This window comes from Neltuma alba, unplaced genomic scaffold (genome assembly GCF_004799145.2).
Source record: "Neltuma alba isolate B1F8T4 unplaced genomic scaffold, ASM479914v2 tig00005505_pilon, whole genome shotgun sequence".
NCBI lineage: Eukaryota > Viridiplantae > Streptophyta > Magnoliopsida > Fabales > Fabaceae > Neltuma > Neltuma alba.
The window spans coordinates 91,969-114,660 of record NW_021634135.1 but is presented as its reverse complement, the minus strand read 5'-3'; the positions used below and the strand labels follow the sequence as shown (position 1 = coordinate 114,660).

Sequence of the window (22,692 nt, the reverse complement as noted above, 5' to 3'; positions counted from 1 at the left end):
CCAAATAGCTCGCGTGTCTAATGCGGTTAGCAAATTGACATACGTGTAAAAGTCCAGCCAATCATGCAACTTTTTTCGCAGAGATACATTTTCACAAGGTTTATGCACTAGACCTCGCCTTTCATGCATGAAATTTGCGCAAAGATCCCAAGAAACATAAGATGCTATGATCAATGTACAGGCTACTATGTTTATGTAAACAAAATCTTAAATGTTTTCTACCCAGCCGCTTTCTCCTCTCAATTAAATTGTCTGCAAGCTATCCTGATCAAGATACAAACATTCAGCTCAGCTTGCAGTGACTGTTACATGGTGCCAAATAATCACGGAGTTCCTGTTTGCTTGATACAGTTGGACGAACATTATTTCAGGCATTTATCTCCTAACAACGTTTTCTACTTGTACATTCTATTGATATGGATTAACATTATTTACTCCTCCAGTCCTTAATATAGAACCCAATTGTTGAGTTGGTTTTGATTCTAAATATAAGACTCATTTCTCATAATTATCAATTTTTTTTAAATTACTCCTATAGATACTCCTTCAACCATAATCAATTAGAAGAGGAAGAGGATGTATTAAGAAATATGATTATGATGTTTTAGGAAAAACATGTCACATTTCTTATAATTAACTAACTTACCTAACTTCCTTAATCTAATCAAATTAATTAAATAGATTTTATATTAAGGACCGGAGGAGTATTATATTAAGCATTTTTCTCTTAATAACATTTTTTATTCTTTTATTAATGCTCTTTTATTGATGTTTACGCTCTTTATTTATACCCTACATACTCTTCACAACATTTTCTGTTTAATGTTCACAAACACATCTAAGTAATACTTTCCACCTTCTTTATTAAATTTTTATAACAACTGCGTGTTTACAAGATAACATTTTATCGCAATGTGTTAATTACTATCGGTGCTGTGTAACGCATGGGAGTCTAGTTTGTGCTTCAAAAATCTGTGAGCTAACGGCATCAAAGTTAAAACAGAGTCAATCATCGACATCATGGTCTATTTTTAAGGACTTAGGAACAAGCATTCAGAAACTCGAACACACGTACGATGACTTCAAAAAATGCTTTTCCCCAAACATGTTCGCCAAGCTTTCAATCCTTGCCAAACTTTCCATGTCTCAATTTCCCATGGCCCATGTGACCGCAGTAACCATAGTAGCTGTGGCCGTGGCTGAGGTGAGGAGCCCTTGCCGTGATGATAGAGACAAAATTAGTCAACCAGATAAATGAACATCATACAGACAACAGAAAACCTCCCCACAACAAGGAGTACTCAGAAAGATGCAATGTGATTTATCAAATTGATTCACATAAGTAAGTTTTTATAGGCGTACTCACAAGGATGCAATATAAATCGCAATCTGATTCATTATGCATAAAAAAATAATGAATACTATCGTTCACAAGCTACTGCAATCCAATCCGCTTGCTGACTTGACAAGATGAGCAATTCCCATAAAAAGCATTCTAGAATACATCTGTAGAAAGGGCTCACCTGTCCATAACTATAAACCTAGTCATCAAGGTAATAATACGAGCCAGCTGCTTTCTGTTCCCTGTCTCCGATTGAATCTAGTTTGTTAATCCTTGGGCAGTAGCTAGTTGGATCTCTTCTAAACGTGATATCCAGGTGCTGCCAGATTATGCAGGAAAAAAGCACGTAAGTAATTGAGAAGAAAAAATTAAATAAAAAAGAACATCTATTCTACTCCAAGCCAAAGAGAAAGCCAGTTGATAGCACCGCCTGCTCTGCCAAATATTACAAGGGTCAGTAAGGCACTGTACACGAAGTGCATCATAATGGAATCTTAGTTTTAGCCAAACCTTTCTAATTTCCCATTTGTGAAATCTTTTAGGATACAAATACTGCACATGTATTGAGCGATATGCATGCAAATTCTTGAACTTACCCATATCTAGCAGTAATATCAGATATTATAAAACCAGGTAGCATTATAGTCTTTGCTTTTGAGAAGAACTATATGAAGATTCGTACTTACTGATAAGAATAGGTTCATCCCGGTCAACAATGATTGTGGCGAATTAGCAATACAGTCAACTGAAGGAGACCCCTCACAAACAATAACTCTATCAGCAAGATATGTTGCCATGATAAAATCATGCTCGACCCCAAATGCAGTTTTCTTTGCGTGAAGGATAAACCTCTTTATGACTTTGGAAGCATGAATGCGCTGCTCTGAATCAAGATACGCACTAGGCTCATCTATCAAATAGATGTCTGCAGGCTGTAATTAAATAGCAATGGATCAGGGAACAATAATTTTATTCTCATCAAAACTGAAGACAAAGTGATTCATTTTAGAGGCAGAAATAAGCTCAGCAAAGTTTTGTAAAATAGTTCCATCAGTTCATAAATTAGCTTCACATTCACGTTCATGACATGAGTAGCACAAGAAAAACCAACATTTTGCATAACCTTCATCGGAAAAAAAGGCAGTTGAGAATGTGAAGGGAAAAAAGGGCAGGAGACATTGATTAAAAAGCATAAACAAAGCAAGAAACTTCCCATGGATGAAGCTAAAATATCTACCTTTCCAAGACATAGACATAATGCAACTCTTTGCAACTCCCCCCAAGAAAGATTCACAGCTTCTCGATCCATTAACTGTTCAATAAGAAGTGGCTTCATCACATTGGAGATAAACTGCGAGTGTGTGCATGCATCATGTATTCTTGTGTGGAGCAAGTGTCTGACTGTTGATTCAAACTTCAAGTGGCGAATGTTCTGAGGCTTGTATGACACCCTAAACTGAGCACTAGAGCCACCTTCTATGGTGTCAGGTTCCAATAAACCAGCCTACAAAATATAAAGCACGGGAAGACCAGACGTAACACAAATCATAAACACTTGACGCTGAAGAAACATTTTTTCACCCGCGGGGTTTCAAAGTTCAAAAGGAACTAATATGAGAGAATAAAGCAATACCAGCATACGAATAAACGTCGTCTTTCCTGTCCCATTCTCACCTAGCACCACCATAATCTGAGAATCAGTGAATTCCCCTCCGACTGCACGAAGCCTGAAATTTCCTCGATTAGAGGTCATTGTTGGATATTTGGATGGAGCATATGTCTGAGCATCATTGTCACTCTCTTGCGGAGCCTCAACAACCTATACAGATCACAAAAGCAATGAAAATTATTCAAAGTACAAACATAGGAGTGATGCATAATGAAATGTTGACATTTACCTTGAAGTTGAGAGAATCATCCCGGAACCTGAGGTTTTGAGTTGGGACAAAACCAGCCAAGAAGATGTTAAGTCCTTCTCTAACTGAGAAAGGAAGTGTTACAACCCCATATGCACCTGATTTGCCATATAAACGGAAAATAAAGTCTGACACATAGTCCAAGACGCTAAGATCATGGTCCACAACAATTACATAGCTGGAACAAGGCAGAGTGCAGAAAAATCAACATCAAATCCAAATAGTCCACATTTTTATATAGACAATGCTTAAAGGAGGAACAAGTGAGACAAGAAAACAAGACCTGTTAGGCCTGAGCAAAGATCGAATAACTTGGGCAGCTTTTAGCCTCTGTTTTATGTCAAGGTAAGTAGAAGGCTCATCAAACATGTAAATTTCAGCATTCCGGCTGGCAACATGGGCAATGGCAAACCTTTGAAGCTCCCCATCTGAAAGATCAGCAATCTTACGATCTATAACCTGGTTTAGGTCAAGATCATCACAAAGTTCTTGCTTCATATCTCTCTCATTTCTGCGGTCCAAGGCCTCCCGCACATTACATGATAGAGCTTTAATGTAACCAACACGTTGAGGCTTTACAATGGCCTATTAAGCGTGCGCTCCCACAAATGTACAAAACAATCAGTAATCGATTAGAATCTAGGGAAGCAATGCTATATCTAATAAATAGATAAATATAGCATATACGTGATGAATGCAAAATCAGAAACATAAGCGAACATCCATTACAAGATTCAACACCTGAAGATAGGAAAGGAAACCTCAGAAAGGTCATTTAAAATTGTACAATACGTCAGAACCGGCAATTTACTTTCAGATGCATGCTTGTGCTAGATTCCCAAAGCACCTATAATTTCCTAAGGATTACGGATGCCCCTAAACACTTTTATTTTCAGAAGGCAGACAAAGCACAAAAGGCTTCCACCTATTTATTCATGGGAAAATCCCAAAAAAAATACCTCTAAAATTTCAAAATCTCAAATCAGGAATGACTACAAAAATGTGTTGTTATTTACTTTTTAAATGTTATCAATTGTTATCCCACAAATGTACAAAAATGTGAATGGCTGGCATCTTTGCAGAAATATACCACCTTTTGAATTAAAAGAGCAAAATAATCCTTCTAATATCATTCAATAGATTCCGAAGCAGTAATAGAATCTGACTCCTAGATAATAATGAACATTTGATTCTTTAAGATTTCTCGCTCAACAGATTACTCGACACAGACAACTGAAGTTTTGTATTTTTATGTCTAATATCTTAGTTCAAATGACCAGCTCTTTTCTCTTGGCATTTAAACAGATTAGTTGACACAGACAACTGAGGTTTTGTATTTTTATGTCTAATATCTTAGTTCATATAACCAACCTTTTACACTTCCATTTAAACAGATTAGTCGACACAGACAACAGATTAGTCGACACTTTATAATGTCTCATTCGTAATGTAGCTCTCATGAGCCTTTATCCTTGAAACCTCTTCTGCAGTCTGGAAATGCATGAGAGCTTCTTGACAACGTCCTTTTACATTATTGGATCTGGATTCTCAGTGACCGTTTTTTTTTTCCCAAAGGACATGTTCAAATTTTAACTCATCTTTTTCTGCTTTTGTTTCCTTTTGTCCTTGGAGGTTACATTCAGAACCAAAGTTTTTCACCCGAATATCAACAGCAATGGCAGTATTTTTCTTGATATCTTAAGGGAGGAGTGGAGCCCTGCTTTGACTATATCTAAGGTTCTGACACCATGCTTTTTAAGATAAATTGATTGGTGCTTGCGACTTATGCTGGGAAAATTTTATCCACTATACACATGATTCTTAAATGACACGGCAATATTTTGGTAATGACCTAGGAGTCATCTCCGTTTGCATCTGGTGTGAGTTAATGTTATACTTTGACTTCTGGCCATCTGACTAACGGTTGATGATTTCCTCTTCTTTTTTTTTTTGGGTGCTAATGTGATCCTTGCCATATTGCCATTGTTTAGATTCAAAAGGAACATATCTGAGCCATGTGAGCAAGTGACTTGAGGCTAGCTAAGATAGTAAAAGTAGGGTGGGATGTGAATAAACGTCACAGGTTCAAACCCCCTAATATATATATATATATATATATATATATTGAAAGAAAAAGACACATATATTTTGGGGATTATTGTTTTCTCCCTGTCAGGGTATAGTTGTGAAGCATATGAATCATGATGCATGGCTACGATCCTCATCTGCCTTGAATTATTGCTGTTTTTTAATTGGGTGGGAAGGGTTTGTGTTTCTCTTTTCAGGTCTTGCTCTCGATCTGCTCTCTCTTGACGGATCCAAACCCAGATGATCCACTGGTGCCAGAAGTTGCTCATATTTACAAGACAGACAGGGCCGAGTATGAGACCACTGCCATTAGCTGGACTCAGAAGTATGCAAGGGGCTAACATTGGAAGGCGTCAGAGGACTTTTTCCTTCCATTTATTGTTAAAAAGTATAACAGTTGTATAATCTAACTATCTGTATTCTGCTTTCTGCTTTCGACAATTTGAAGATAGGCTCTTATATTTTGCCTCATCTGTGAAGACTCACAAGGTTTGCATTTCCCAAACATTTGAAATCATTATTGCCAACTGTGTATGACTAGTCTAAGCGTAAAAATTGTAGACAAGATACTAGTGATTACTGAATATATGTAAACATTGTATGTATTAGATATTATAAGAGTTAGAATGCAATTTTAACAACAAAATTTGCCCTACAAAATAGTGGGCATCATAAAATTTATTTAGATATAAGAATATAAATAAAGTTGTCAAAAAGGGACATCTGGTGTCATGCTAATAATATCCGTCAAATGTTTGTTAGTTTACTATTAGTAGGGTTTACAAAATCAATTTTAAGGTGTAATTTTAATAATGAAGTTTACATTAAGGGACAATGGATTAATTTTATTCTTTTGGGTCTTAACAAATGTCACATTTTCTTTTCATGCATTCTTACTTTCCAGTCCATTCATTTTTCTCTCATCATGATGAACACACACACTCTCTTTCTTTCTAGTATAGGAGATTCATTACTTGCATCCAAGTACTATTTCCGGTTCTTAATATAGGACAGAGTTGACTAATTTGAAGAAATCAAATAAATGACTTGAAAGTATTATATTTATCATTTTTTTTCAAATTAATTTGCTTGGTTTATAAAATAATATACAATTTAATAATATATATAATTATTTTAAAGAAATCATAAAATATATGTTATAATTAAGTAATTACTTTACTTCTTTAATTTTTTTCAAAGTAATCCATTATACTAAGGACAGGAGAAGTGAGAGTGAGTAGAGAGAAAATGTGACAATTGGTGAAACCTAAAATAATAAAGTTAACTGACATTTATGAGAGTTGAAAAATTGTTTTTTTTTCCTTTTTAGAAAGTTCATGTATATTTTTACAACCAGATAAACTTTATAATACCTAGTGCTGTTTGTAAACTTTGTTGTTAAAAATGTACCTTAAAACTAACTTTGTAGGTCCTACTAACAGAAGTTAATGGCATGGTACCAAATGCTCCCTTTGGATAACTTCATGTATATTTTTGTATCTATGTAAACTTTATGGTGTCAGTGCCTCTTAGAGTAAACTTTGTTTTTAAAATTATACCTTAACCTATATTATAATGTTCTACTTTTAATATGCTTACTATTAGTTATTGCAAATCATGATTGTCAAATATATCATTAATAATTTTTCCTGCAGTTGAAGTGTTATCGGTTGTATTTTTAAGCATGATATAAGACATGGGTCATTAGCTTAATATTTTAACGATCTTATAATTATTGGCTGATTAAAAATTTCGGGGCATATTGTGGGCTTTGTTTGAAATGTTTTATAAGCAATTTTTCAATAATAAAATATGCTTATAAGTGATTGATCTCAAGTGAGGCCAAATTTCAGGTTTTATGTTCTTCCTCAATCATTAGCGACTCAGTGCAGTCCAAATTCGGAGACAAGACAATTATTGTCCAATTTCTATCTCCATTTTCACACCTTATTTTTATCAATAACTAGGGTCTACTGCCCGAGCATTGCACGAGGAGCTTATAAACAAAGAGTTATAATATTTTTATTAAAATAAAGAAAATCATTATCACATAATTGTAGTTAAAATCTTTTAAAATTAGTCCAAACTTAAAAAACAAACATGGCAGATGGATTTCTTTATTGTTTTAAATTACGTTATATTACATCTATGAAAGAATGTAAGGGCCTCTAAAAACAAAATTATCTAGTGTAAACTTCCATTAAACCATCAAGCATGAGTTTGCTTAAGATTGCCCTCCATTAATCTTTAAGTCAAATATTTGCATGCCTTTTCTCCACAAAAAGAAAATATTAGCACACCTTCTTTATTAGTTCTAGATTGTATTCTAGGATTCTGGTGCTTTCTGTAATGATATGGAAATGGACGGAAGCTTGCAAATAATGGGGCAAAAAGTTGAGGCCAGAAGTAAGGGAAGGAATCAAGATTTGAAGGATAATTGTACCAAAGAAATAGACTTGGAGGATGATGGCTACATAAAGAGAAGTTATGAACTGAGTAGGATATCGATGAATCTTGCTATGACTCTCCTCTTTCTATGTAAATTTTCTTCTCTCTTTGACTAGCTTCTTCCCTTCTCTCTAAATTCTTCTTCATCGCTGTAATTTTCCTCCGCAGCAGCCTTTGACCGAACAGTGATTATTACATATATATACATTCAGTAGATTTTCTTCCTATTTTCCCTTATTTGTCATTTACAATTGAGCATCCTTCATTGCCATTCATGTTTGAGAAGTTGATAAATTATAACTGTCTACTTCCCATTTTCTGCTTCTTAATTATGGAATAATAACATATAATAAACACACATTAAGCAAATGGGCAATACAAAGATATTTGAATTAACACTCCACAAAGAGGCATTAAACAACAAAGCACTTAAGATGTCTTCATTATTAATCTAAACCCCAGTTCACAAAAGCCATAAACTGATTCTTTTTTTCTTTTTTTCCCCAAAAAAAAACAACTCATAAAGCTTAACAATGAAACCTGACTGGGAGAGAATCTTTGTAACACCCTCTATACCTAATAAAACATTTCTTAGAAATTTGACTTCAAGTTGGTAGAAAGAACTGAACCACACCCTTGTTTACTATGGTAGAAAAATGACAGAACAATCAAAGATCTACCAAGACTTGAAGAGGAAGAAAAAAAGTACCAGAAAGATGGGGAACAGATTTTAATACTTTTGGTTTCAATTTCTATTGCCATGTGAGGCATTCCCTACCAATGCAAATTGCATGGCTCAACTAAAAACAAACAAAACATCGATCAGCCTCCTTATAACCTCCACTTACTTTTTGGTACTGCAATCATTTCATACAAGCATTAAAATAAGATCTACTTGCACCAGAAAATTTTGATAGGTTGGCAAAATTACAGCCGACAATCTAATCAAACCTACGGCACAGCCAAAGGAAGCAAATAAGACAAGATCCAACGGTTAAGGACATCTCATAACTATTTTAAGTATGAAAATAAGACATCTTTGTCTGCATAGTGCAAATTAAGAGTAATACTACCTCCGATCCTAATTATAAGAGCTAGTTGACTAATTTGAGAAGATTAAGGAAAGAAGTTAAATTAGTTATTTGTAATAAATATATGTTGTCTTTCCTAAAATATCCTTACTAATTAAGTGTGTTAACTATAACTACCATTATTAGGAAGACTATCTTGAAAAAATATATAAATATGAGAGACAAAGTGGATTGGGGTCTTATATTTAGGATCAAAATAAAAGTCAAACAAAGTCTTATATTAAAAACCGGAGGTATTATAATTTTCTATTCGTTATACTGCATAATCAGCTATCTTTCTTCTTTTTCTTCTTCTTCTTTTTGAATTGAGCATAATCAACTATCTTTAGAACTCTCCTGATTATAAGCTTTTCTTGATAATGCAACCAATTTTGGAGAACAAGGACATTATATCTACAAGCAAAATTTCAAGATCATCTATTCGTTAACTTCATAAAAACTTCAAATAAGTGGCTTTTGTGAATGCCTCTGGTAGCATCTATCCTTACATGGTCATCTTTCATCTATCCAAGCTTTTAATGCCCCATAGAGAGAAGGGAACTGCAAAAACTGCAAAAGGAATGAGAATGAAAAAATGCAACCCAACAAAAATAACGTTTGATCGAGGATTGTTTTCTTAGTTCTTAGTTCTTAGTTAATGGCAAGATTAGTGGTTTAGAGTCTCCCGTATTTTGGAATAATAAGTATTAATTTCTGGACTGGCTTAATAGTTGTGTTTATGTTTGGGTATAAATTTTGGGATGTTACAAATTAAAAAATCTAGCTAGTGGACAATTAGTAACTAATAAATATATTCTATAACTGTTATCACAAAAACAGTTGGGCCTTAAGCCTCTGACAGGTCTTTAAAAGTTCAACTTATTTAAACTTCATGCTATCAGAATAAAATAATTTTAAAAATAGAAAACAAATAAATAGAAATAAATCTTTGCTATTAAATAATAACATCATATTGATACATCGAAGAAATTAGAGTTTATCCCATTCTCGTGATCAAATGAGTAAAAATGATGGATTCTATTCAATATCCTTGAAAATGTGCCTTTCATAGCATTGATTTTTTGTCAAAATCTTTTTAAAAAGAATGAAATCATTGATGAAAAACAATGGAATAATATTTTCTTTAAAGTACCTTTCTTCTGGAATAATTATTTCTTTTTTTGGTGAAAAGATTTAAAATAGAATTATCCCCCATTATTCATGTGTAGCTTTAGATGTTGGATTCTTTTGGCAAAAAATCTTCTTCCATCAATTAATATCGCAAACACATGATAAATATTACTCTTAATTCTAACGTTATTGACATCATGTCCCAAAAATGCCCAATATGATATTAGATCATTAAAAAAAAAAAGCCATTTTGCAGTTATCTATGCTTCAATTTCTAATTTGATATCTATGTGTTTTTACTTGATTAAATACTTTAACTTTACTGCGCTAGAATTGCAAGCTCCGGACCTCCGGTCAAGAAGCCAAAAGAGCACATGCCTGCTAATAAAATAAAGTGACAAGGACTAACGGCACTATTTCGTAGTGGAGTTAAGTCAAAAGATTTAATCAAGAAAAATATGTATAAATACAAAATTAAAATTTGAAAGAAATTCTAGGTAGTGCAAAATGATTTTTCCTTAAATTATATGAATTTATAAATTAGATCAATTAATTTAAAAAATTGAGGAATATAAAAAATAAAATGAATTAAAATTTTACATTTAAAGGCGTGTTTAGGATCACGTTTGGAGGCCAAAACGTGCATCCCAGCAGGAAAAGTAACAAGTAGGTTGAAAAATGATGTTTGGATTCACATTTTGTACATCTGACTTCTGTCATCGAAATAGACTTATATAATAAGCTCAAAAAAGCTGTTTTTATTCAATCTCATTTTTGTAAAAGTCAGATTAAAAAAAAATACTTTTGCCACCGTCATCCCAAGCATACTCTAAGATCATCAAAGATAGCTTCAGCAAGATGATTTAAGAATATATTTTAAAAAAATCAATACATATTATCAATAAATAATCTACAAGATTAATTAGATGGTGACGGAACTTATCTTTTATTTATTCATGACAAATTTGCGCCGAAAATTTCCCTGAGTTGGATACACCTCACGTTTGAGAATATAAAAAGAGAACAAGTTGCGTGATTGGATAATTGCCATTAGTCTCTGATTAGATTCCCACTGGTCAGGTTGAAATTTGAAAATTATGGTTACTCAATCAAGACGTCTTTTCTGGCAAAAAAAATAAATTCAAAACGTCTTTTCTCTGCCACTCCTACTATGAACAGATTGTATGAATAGATTGGGCCTTATAAATAAAAAGGTAAATGTGTAATTTATTCCTTATCTTATTTTGAAAAAAAAAATTGGTAAAAAATCCCCATTTAAAATTTTAATTGACCAGAAGCATTTGAATTGTGTAAGTATAAGTATGATCCATGAGTGCAACATATCATCTGCTGTGTGCAATTACACGCAGCGGATGATGTGTTGCACACAATAGATGATATGTTGCACTCACGGATCATACTTGTACTTGCACAATTTCATGTCCTTCTGACCAATTAAAATTTCAAATAGAAAATTTTTACTAATTTTTCTTATTTTTAATGTACACCCGGTACCCTATTTTTCAGTAGTGTAATATTACTAATGATTGCAGCCAAAAATCAAAAGCAAAATTGCATAAAAGAAGATCATAGGTAAAATTTAAAAAAAAAAATCATGAGGGGTTGATTTGGGTGTGTGAGTTTGCAAGTACATGAATTGGGTTGGAATGTAAATTTGGGCTTATAATTTATGTGAATACATACTATTTTTCTATGCTTAGTTATAAAAAAGTAAGCGTATGTACATTTATAAACATAACTATGAATACTTGTGATTTTTTTTATTCGAACTTGTCAGATTATTAAATTTGGACTTGTAAATTTTCATTGAGAATTGGCTTTCATTTCAATAAGTAAACTGAAATTTGAGAATCTCAGTACCATATCTGGGATTTAAATAAATTCTCCCAAAGTATATATTACTACACAATTATCATTATTCTTTTTTCCATATGGGATAGAAAGGGAATAAAGACTATATGTACTAAACAAATTTTTTTAAAATATTTTAAATGACACGGTTTCATATTTCTATTTAATTCTGTATTATCTTTCTTCATTTTTAAGTTGTTGATCCGCCGCCACCGTTATCCTGTTAACATCAACGCCGCCGCGGCCGCCACCAACAAGATAAGTGTCTTCCCACTAAGTGAGATCAGCCTTTTAGGTTCTTGACCATTTCTTTTTTCTTTTTCTTTTTGACGAGAAGTTGTTGAGCAATTCCATTGGATTTCGATTAAGACTGATAATAATACTTTTATAAAAATATTACCACCTTCTACTTTTAATATAAAACTAATTTGATATTAAATTTGATTTTAAATATAAGACTCTAATTTTTTTTCATATTTATTTATTTTTTTAAGGTGGTCATCATAATAGATGCACATGTTAAATGTTTAATACACGTGATTAACTAGAGTATTTTAGAAAAAATAACATATATTTATTACAAATAACTAACTTAATTAATTTTTTTAATTTGTTCAAATTAGTTATTTTTATATTAAATACCGAAAGTAGTATATTTTAGGGGAAAATTGGGGATAAATCTCCTATTAAAAATTTAATCGGCAAATGAGATCTAAAGATTTTGTGCAACCTAATTTTTTTATGTATAACTTATTTTTTCTTGTATGCGATGTATCTTTTCTTGTATGAAATAATCTTCTTCTATGTGATGTACAACTCAATTTTTCTTTATGCAAATGAAATTATCTTATGTGCAAGTCATCTCCCTATGTGCAAACTAATTCCTTATATCTAAAAATGTTTTGTACAAACTATCTTCCTTTTATGCAACTTATCATCCTTTGTGTGCAACTAATCTTCCCTGTGCAAATCAATTATCTTAGATCCCCATTTGCCAATTAAATTTTTAATAAGGGATTTATTCCTAATTTTTTCATATTTTAGCAGCTTGAATTTGATTTAAACAATTTAAGAATTTAGGAGAACGGGCATAACGTGAAAATGTGTTTTGTTTCACACATGTTCACAACAGAGAAAAGGTAAAATAAAAAGTCGCAGCGACATCATGGAGGGATTGGAAGATGTTTTGAACCATTCCGAGCAGGCCTCACGACAGTTTGATAATCCTAAAAATCCCTTAAAATAAAGAATTTCAAAAGTATAAGAAATAAATATATAAAAATATTTTTATCTTAAGTTATATAAAAGTATTTTTTAGAGTTAATATAAATTTTGATTCCTTAGTCCCTCAAATTTTTTATTTAAAATATTAGTCTTTATAATCTAATAAAAATTTGAAATATTTTATCTTTTAGAACTAAAACCCATGATTCAAAATTTAAAAAATCAACACTAAAATTAGGATAAACTTAAATAACCAAAAATTATACTCCTCCGGTCCTAATTATAAGACCCAATTGACTTATTTGAGGAGATTAAGGAAGTAAGTTAAGTTGGTTATTTATAATAAATAAGTGTTGTTATTCCTAAAATATCCTTGCTAATTAAGTATATTGGCTAAAACTATCATTATTAGAAGGATTATCTTGGAAAAAAATGTATAAATATAAGAGAGAAAATGGATTGGGTCTTATAATTAGGACCAAATAAAAAGTCAAATTGGATCTTATAATAAGGAGCGGAGGAGTATTAATTTTTTTAAAAAAATTATCGCAGAGTTTTCTAAATGCCCCCTTAATCCGTAAAGTGCAAAGCCACTTCTTCTAGCTTGTGATCGTGGGACCACCAAATAGCTTACGTGTCTAATCCAATAAGCAAAATGTTACACGTGTAAAGCGAGCCAATCACGCAACTTTTTGCGCAGAGATACATCTTCACGAGGTTCATGCACTGGGCCCCACCTTTTTATCCATGCCGCCACCCCCGCCGCCAGAAACCTCACCGTTTCGCTCTCCGACCGCATTTGTCAGTCCTCGCTGACGTGGCTTCCCTCCCACTCTCATTTCCCGACACGTCGCCTGCCACGTGGCACTCACAACTCGTGGAATCTCTCGTTCTATTTTGAAGCGCCCGCCACTGGCATTGCAAGCCACAGTGCTTCAACAGAAAGCTTCTTTATGTATATATGTGTGTTTCATCATACATGCTTTCCGTCGTTATCCAACTCTGCTAGTTTTCCACGTTCTTCTCGCTCTGCGACTTCTTGAATTTCAGCGCAGCTTCATGGTTCAGTTCATGAAATCCAGCAACTACTCCTTTGAAAAGCTCGAGTTGGAGCTTCACGATTCTGGGAATGAAGAACTTTTTGGCTCCCTTCGGAAGCGACCCAAATTAAATTCTTCTCCCGAGGTCTGAATTCTGTTCATTTTTCTTTAATTTTCTATTATACTCTGAGTTTAAATCTAAAATCTGAGCTTTAATGCTATTTCTCTGAAACTCGTCATTTTCATAACTTCATGAGATTGTTGTTGTGTGTGAGATTTTCAAGTTGTTTTATACTGGGGATGAACTGTGACTTGATCTCTGTTTCCTTTTTCTTCATCTTTTTTTCGACAGTGGAATTCGAACCATGACTTCGTTCCGGTTCCGCCGACTTCATGCGATTCGCTCAACGAGCCAAGCCCGCTGGGTTTGCGTCTCCGGAAGAGCCCGTCGCTTTTGGATTTGATTCAAATGAGACTCTCCAAAGAAGATAATTCCAGAATAGCGGATGTAAACGAGGAAGATCGCAAGGTTATTAAAGCGACGGCAGCGTTGGATGCTAAGCTCAAGGCGTCGAACTTTCCTGCATCCATTTTAAGAATTGGGACTTGGGAGGTAGGATGAAAACTTCCGGAAACAATAATGAACAAAAACATAATCAATATATATATATATATATATATATAGAATCTTATCTTTTCAGTTAAAATATATGGGTTGCAGTGCAAGTCAAGACATGAAGGAGATTTGGTGGCAAAGTGCTATTATGCGAAGCACAAGCTCGTATGGGAAGTTCTTGATGGTGGTCTTAAGAGTAAGATTGAAATTCCTTGGTCTGATATCATGGCTCTTAATGCTAATTACCCTGAGAATGGGCCCGGAACACTGGAAGTAGTGGTAAAGTTTCATTGCTCTGCCTCTCTTGCTGATATATTTCATTTCACCACTATTATTTAATTTCCCATGCTAAGTTGGTTTCCTGATTGTCGTAGCTGGCTAGAAGACCCCTATTTTTTAAGGAGATCAATCCACAACCTAGGAAGCATACCTTGTGGCAGACAACATCAGACTTTACTGGTGGACAAGCTAGCATACATAGGTACTAACCGCACTCATGTATTGGCATCCAGCTGGTTCACTGGTCACTCCTAAATTTTCTATTAAGTATATTGAAATAGATTCATGATATCTGTCTTGTCAATTTTTACTTTTGACTCCATTACCTTGTGTGATTAAGAAGTGTGCTGCATCGGAATGAAATGACATATTCTCCATAATAAACCTATAAAGGAAAAACATACATTGAAATGAATAGTAATATTCTGAAAGCAAATACAGATAAACTGTCATGGATGGACCCGGAGAAGAATGGTTTTGGTCTTTGTTTTTTTCCCTCTCTCTTTATGGTCGTCTTTGTTAGACTATAAATTTGACATCACTGTCCTGGCTACGGATTGAAAGATTATATTATAATATAATAATGTGTGCCTTAGTTGATTAACATTGGCTCTAATTAACTGTGTCAGTGTGACTTTCAACTGAAATTTCTCTCTGTAGTTATGGGTTTTATAGAGAGGATTCAAGAACTTACATGTAAACATAACCTTTTGCATAGCATAACGAACATACCTTTTTCCAGAGGCAACTGATTTAATTTCAACCCGAGTATCATTGCTACCGCATTTTTTTTTTTAATTCACACTCATACACTATCATTACTATTGTAGGAAACATTTTCTACAATGCCCACAAGGATTCTTAGGCAAGCATTTTGAGAAGCTCATTCAGTGTGATCATCGTCTTAACTTTTTAAGTCAACAGCCGAATATGGTGTTGGGTTGTCCATATTTTGAATCCAGAATTGGAGATGATTTTGATAGAAAACGTGAAGACCAGGCCGGTTTCTTTGGCTTGAAGGATTTAGAATCAGCATCTGCAGTTCATTCATCTTCCTCAATATATGAACATAATCTTCTGGGTATAGCTGTTGAAAACAATTCCTCAGACACTTCACCTAGCTCAGGTGAGATGATAATCCTGGCTTCAAGTTTAGTGCTTCTATTTGCTGCAGTGAAAATCCAGGAAAATACTTCATCATTTAGATTACAGCGTTCGAATCGTCAAGATAATTCTGTTTGTTTTTACTAGGCAAATTGTTAGTAAAATGAAGGATAGATGAAGTAAAATGATGAGTGAACCTTTATTTTAGTTCTTAGTTGACCTGGTTACTGATCTGTGAAGTTTAGTTCACAATCGTACTTTATGTTTTGAAGAGTAAAAAAAGGAGATGAAATGCAGTTCTTAATGACATAAACAATTATCTACTCTTCACTTTTCTGTGAATTTTGCTTACATATATCCCTGTGTAACAGCACTCAGGTTGCTTTATTTCATTTGCAGTTAAGAACACCCATGAAACCAATGGATTCTGGAATAGAGAGGCTAATGCGTCAAGATTTCTGAGCAATTTGAGCCATGTAAAATTGCCTGGACTTCAACCATCTATATCCATGACAGAACTAGTAAGCCAGATTGAACATCACATTTCAAAACAGATGACATCTAATAAATCCATTCCCAACCAAAATAGAAGATCAGTTTTTATGTAAATTCCACAATATTTGTTCAGTGACTGTGAACTTACTGAATCACCTGATGAACAGTTGGTCAGGTCAAGGGTCAACTCATTTTGCAGCCTCCTTCAGAGTTATCCTTCAACAACACAAGGCCAATTACCAAGCAACAAAGGTTTTGAAGCACATAGTGATGAGAAAGTAATTGATATGAATTCTACATTAGCCTCACAAAGCAAAAGTAGTTTGCAAAGTGATGCTTCTGTCCATAAGCAGGGAAATGGCTTTCCCAGGAAGGAATCAGTTGGGGAGCTTCTTGATCTTCCAAGAATAGCATCTCTGCCTCAGTTTTTGCTTCACATCTCAGAAGAAGACTCTAGTAACCAAGTTAGATAGTGATGATGCATTGATGATCCATCAAAGCAAGCTTAGAAGCATCCCAACATACACTGTCCAGGAATTCTTGGGCTCTTGGCAAAATTACCAAAGGGCCTAAAGTGATAGGGAAAATTGGTTAAAAAGATGGTTGTTTAAAAATTTTACTAGCATGAGAACTTGATGCCTTTTTATACGCAAAAAGAAGGCATCGGTACTATGTGTGCGAATCGCACACAGACAACATTGGTGTTTGGATTCAGGTCCTACTGGCTAATAAAATTTCGAAACAGGAACTTTCAAGCAAAAGTGATATTACTTGTCAATTATAATGTTATTTTCGAGTTTTTTGAGCAATGAGATTACTTGTTAAACCCTCATAAACAATTCTGTCAGTTCACGTTCAATAGTTAGTCTTGTTAAACCCTTATGTCCGTTCAATCTATCTTGTAGTACAGTTAGTGTTAAACATGATTTATAGGTCTTGTTAATCAATTTTAATTTTGGAAAGCTTCTTCAAGCAGGAGCAACTTTTATAGGTATTGTTAATAATAATATTCTCAAAGTAATGTCTGCAATTGGAAAAGAATCTAAGACGCTGATATAGTTTAAACTTTTTGTAGGAGTATTGATTTTTTTCTGTTAAAACTACACCTTCAATTTAGAAAATAAATTAAGATTGTCAATATCAGAATATCCACTGAAATTAAAAATAGAATTTTTTAAAAATTAATACGATATTTTTCAATCATCCCCATCTAAAGTTCTAAATTTTTACTCAGAAAAATTAGAATAGATTCATATTCTAAAAATAAGTTAAATCAATTCTCAATAAAAGAAATACATTTATTTAGTATGTATAAAAGAATATTTAATACGAAAAGAATTTTCAGCCAAATGTGTGATTTCATCACTCACAGTTTCACTTAAATATTTTTATTTACATTTAAGAAGAATGCCGACAGAAATATGAATGGATATGTGATTTACATTTGTGTCAAAGTACTTTTTTTTTTTTTTTCCTTAGCCGTTTTTCATGATTCCCCCAACACCACGTTAACGAATTGCCCAAATGGATTCTTGTTGAGAACAGTTTCATAGCAATCCACAGCCTGCTCCAACCATGCTTTTTTTTATTACGGTTCTAAATATAAAACTCATTTTGTAATATAATTTATATTATATTACCTCTAATTTTTAATATAATATTTTATCTAACTTTTATTTGATCCTAAATATAAGAACTCAATCCACTTTATCTCTCATATTTATACATTTTTTCCAAGATAATCCTTCTAATAATGGTAGTTCTACTTAATACACTTGATTAGTAAGGATAATTTATGAAAGACAACATATATATATATTTATGCTAAATAACTAATTTATTTCCTTAATTTTCTCAAATTAGTCAACTAACTTGTATAATTATGATCAAAAGTAGTAAAATTGATTTTATATTTAAAATGAGAAGAATATTATATGCCACAGAGCTATTCTCTTTGTTTTCTTCTAAAACAATGGCTAACGGCAAAGCATAATGCTTTTATGCATTAGTTTACATGATACGAGAAGACTGCGTTGGGAGTATCTGATGTGAAATCTTGCCAGCGTTGTTGTCAAATTCCTATTTGTTTTACACTTTACAAAATTGTGTCCATTTACTTTGTGTTTGTTGCAAACTTAGTTGAATTTATGAGTTTACTCACTAAATTCATCGTTTTTAATTTACAAAACCATGTTAACTTATTCTTAAATTTATGTTAAATTTTTTAATTTAGTAACTTTATCTATTAATTTTATAAAAAAAATTTTATTGAATATGGTACATTATGAAGGTTGATGGATTTAATTCTAATCATTTGAATTTAAAATATATTTAAATGAAATTGTTGTCATTTATTATATTTTAATTATTTAATTATATACTTGTAATATCAATTTATTAATAAAAATAATTTCTTACAAATTTACATTTGAGTTCACAATATAAATTCACATCTCTATCATAATATTTACTATTCATGCTAGTATCATGATAGTTATTTATATAATTGTTTAAATAATTCTATTCTACAGTTTCTGAATAATATTACATTTAATTGTTTAAATACCTATACAGAATTATTTTTTTATTACAACCCAGATTTTTTGTCTATTTCATTTTATTTTTATGGGTTAATTAATCCGCAAGTCCTTATAGTTTTAACTAATTTTGAATCAAATCCTTATAGTTTTTTTTCTTTTTATTAAATCCTTATACTTTTACCTGTTTTTAATTAGGTCCTTGCATTTATTTCTCTTTTTATTAAGTCCTTATAATTTCACTAAATTTTTAATATGTCCATGTAGTTTTAATTTTTATTTATTAATTAAACATAAACTTAAATAAATAGATTAATACTGAAATATAAAATATTAATAATTAAATTAAATTAATAATTATATAATAAAAATAAGTAATATAAATAATTAATTCAGGAAATTTTTTTGGAACAATTAATTTTTTTGTTAAAAAAATAAAATTATTATAATAATTCATTATTTCTAGAATATTATTGTTTATAAACTAATATTAAATAATATATACTATTTTATGTTTATAGAATAGTACTATTAGAATTTATAAAATAAAGAATAAAAAATTCAGGGACTTAATTAAAAATAAGGTAAACTTATAAGGATTTGCTAAAAAGAAAAATAAATGCAAGGACCTAATTAAAAACAGGCAAAAGTATAAGGACTTGATAAAAAGAAAAAAAATTATAGGGACCTGATTCAAAATTGGTTGAAATTATAAGGACTTGTAGATTAATTAACCCTATTTTTATTATCAATCATTAATTTTTAACTATTGACATTCCAGAGGTTACTTTTACACTACATTCTGTACATTTTCAAAATTAAAATAATTTTAAAATATAAAAAATATTATAAAATCTACGCCATCTAAATTTGATCGGAATAATTCAGATGTCGTGGTAAAATAACTGATTTAGCAACCCACTTAAATAAGATTGGTCATATCGATTAAAATTGAGTTATTTTCTCCTCTAGAACTATAAAGGATCCAAAGACATCTATAGAGGTAGAAATAACCAGAAGGACCAAATTCCAATATGGACTGAGGTTTTCATATATTTTCTTTTGGGAAAAAATATAAAAGGCCGAGGCACTCAAGCATTATATTTGCCTCACCAATCTACCCTCCATGTAAGATGACAGTTATAACAACCTCATACAGGACATTAACTTGTATCTATTCTACTCCAATTCTCTATATCTCTATGTTTCGCCTTCTATACCTAGTTACAATTGCTTATTGAAACAAAAAGAAAAGGACTGGATTCCTAGTCACCAAGGGCACAGGGAATGCATGGAGGATCTTTTGCTTGGTCTTTAGGAGTTATTTTCTCCAAGCAGTCATCATGAAAGGTGTGGCCGCAAGGTAGAACAGCCGAAACAGGTGGCGGAAATGGCTGCGAAATGGGTCCTTCTGGTGCGAAGGATAGATCCCTCTTGCACAAGCGGCATTGGTATCCAAGTGGCCCAGGAGGTTCATCTGCACCACCTTATAATTTCCTCACAATTAGAAATTAGTGTTGTATACATATTAGAAGATTTAATTAATACACTCAACATTTCATATGTGCAAAGTACACTTCAACATGACCAGGGCAATAACTCAAAGGATAGGATATCAAGTAAAAATAAGTATCGACTATCAAGCCCTGATGGTGGTTGGGTTGAATGAAATAAAAAAAATGGATTCACCTTGAACAAAGTCAAGAGTTCAGACATTGTGGATGGAATACTAAATAATTGAATTATAAAAACAATATGGTTCTTTTTTGGCTAAATTTAAAAGACCTATTTGTTACTTTTTACAGTGGACATGAAAAATGTCACATTTTCATGACATAATATAAACTCTCAGCTCAAGTAGTTCTACCAGTGAATGGTTCTCCCCCCTTTTTTTTGGAGTAAGAGATATAGCATAAGAACAATCTGTAAAGGCCTTTCATGAAAGCAAAATTCACATTACAAAGGTGGCATGTATCAGCATCCTTCTTTTATTATTGTTATGAGTTAGTTTTGACGCCTGCTCAACTGGATAGGCAAGGAAAATGATGCAGTTCAGTATATACAACGAATCAAACCAAAGAAATCCATTTTCCCCAAAACTTAAATGAAATTTAAAATGCAAGGGAATTGATCATTCGATTTATGAAAACTCACGTTGTGAGAAGAAATAAGGAAAACAGTACCTTTGAGTTTGATAAAAGAAGATGGAAGAACCCTGGGTGTAGGTGGAACAACCCTGGGTGGAGATGGCATGATGGGGGAGGCCTCCCACGTAGGCGAGGTAGAGACCGAGTCATTGGTGGTTGGTGTGGGCAGGGTAGAGACCGACTCAATTGTTGGCGTGGCGAGATATGATCTGAGACCTAGAAGGGACAGATGGTATTCTCTTGTCACAGTGTGGAGGTGGTATAGCAGCACAAGCTTGGGCTGGAAGAAATGGAGCTGCACGGATTAAGGGAGGAATTGTCTGTGATGTGTTTGGAGCTGGTAAAGCAGTATTGACCCAAGTAGAAATGGGCAGGTGAACAGTAGAGCCGGTGGCTTGAGGTGTGAGAGGTATGGCTTTGTGGCTTGAGCGAAAAATTGTTTGTGTTGTGTTAGGCATTAAAGGAGCCGATCCAGTCCAAGTTGGAATAGATGGAGGAATGACTGGATGATTCATTAGAGCCTTCCTCTGACGAGCCTGCACAAGGGATGATTGTGGTTCGGAAGCGCCTCTCTTAAGAGAGGATCTAACAGATGGCCTAGAAACTTGAGCAATCATATTCCTCATTCCAGTTTGCATTCCTAGATCTGAAATAATTACAGCTTATTTCTGTCATTACATAAATCTAAATATGTTTTCCATTGTAATTAATACGCTTAAGATATTCAACAGAGGTAAGAATAGATCCAAGAAATGTGTTAGACTCCTGTGTTGAGCCAACCACCTGAAATTAATTATGAACACCAACTAGTAACCACATTATCCCACCTTGATCATTCAATGATGCCAAAATCACATGTTTTATATATGCAAAAGTATTCCTAGGTGCATGAAATGAATGACATGCTCCTTTTAACAAACTATTTTTTTTACTGAGGCAGGCTTCTCAGAGATACACTAAATCTGTTCTCTGGAATTAAATACATAAAAACTAAATAAAAAAATTCTGATGATCCAAAGTATATTCTTGAAACATACAAAATGAAGTAGCACAAGTCAAAAGCCAAATTCAATTTGGTGACAATGGAACAACTGAATATGATAAAATAGGTGCCTGCTTGGATGAGAAAACAAAGGGGTCAATTATATAGAGATGCAAATCGCAAGATATATCAATGCCTACAAATAGAAAATATGGAGTTAAGCATCACAGCACTTACTTGAAGGATCCATCCCACTAGTTCTTCCGATGGCTACACCCATGGAGAAGTAGAAGACTGTAATGGGAACTTCCCACTTGAGTTCACTTTAAATTCTGGTAGTTGCCCAGACAAGGCCTGTTACTTGCCATCCCAGGGGAAGAGAAAATGTACGTTCAGTAGCT

General features: G+C 33.0%; 2 protein-coding genes across 3 annotated transcripts; one reads left to right on the top strand and one right to left on the bottom strand.

The window, feature by feature from the left end:
- Positions 1 to 1,534: 1,534 nt before the first annotated feature.
- On the bottom strand, positions 1,535 to 13,930 carry LOC114747889 (ABC transporter E family member 2-like). The gene is made up of 7 exons (XM_028936234.1): positions 13,829 to 13,930; positions 3,542 to 3,843; positions 3,241 to 3,436; positions 2,976 to 3,161; positions 2,580 to 2,846; positions 2,029 to 2,274; positions 1,535 to 1,661 (listed from the first exon to the last, which is right to left on the bottom strand). The coding sequence occupies exons 1-7, from the start codon at positions 13,928 to 13,930 to the stop codon at positions 1,542 to 1,544; spliced, it is 1,419 nt and encodes a 472-aa protein (XP_028792067.1). The 3' UTR covers positions 1,535 to 1,541.
- A 109-nt stretch (positions 13,931 to 14,039) lies between these two features.
- On the top strand, positions 14,040 to 17,486 carry LOC114747896 (uncharacterized). 2 transcript variants are annotated; one of them, XM_028936242.1, is made up of 8 exons: positions 14,040 to 14,276; positions 14,484 to 14,744; positions 14,853 to 15,026; positions 15,122 to 15,228; positions 15,857 to 16,152; positions 16,530 to 16,651; positions 16,793 to 16,895; positions 16,979 to 17,486. In XM_028936242.1, exons 1-8 carry the CDS (start codon positions 14,151 to 14,153, stop codon positions 17,020 to 17,022), a joined length of 1,233 nt encoding a protein of 410 aa, XP_028792075.1. In that variant the 5' UTR covers positions 14,040 to 14,150; the 3' UTR covers positions 17,023 to 17,486. The 2 variants fall into 2 exon arrangements, with proteins under 2 accessions (XP_028792075.1, XP_028792074.1); XM_028936241.1 differs by having other exon boundaries at positions 16,793 to 17,486.
- The last annotated feature ends 5,206 nt before the right edge of the window (positions 17,487 to 22,692 follow it).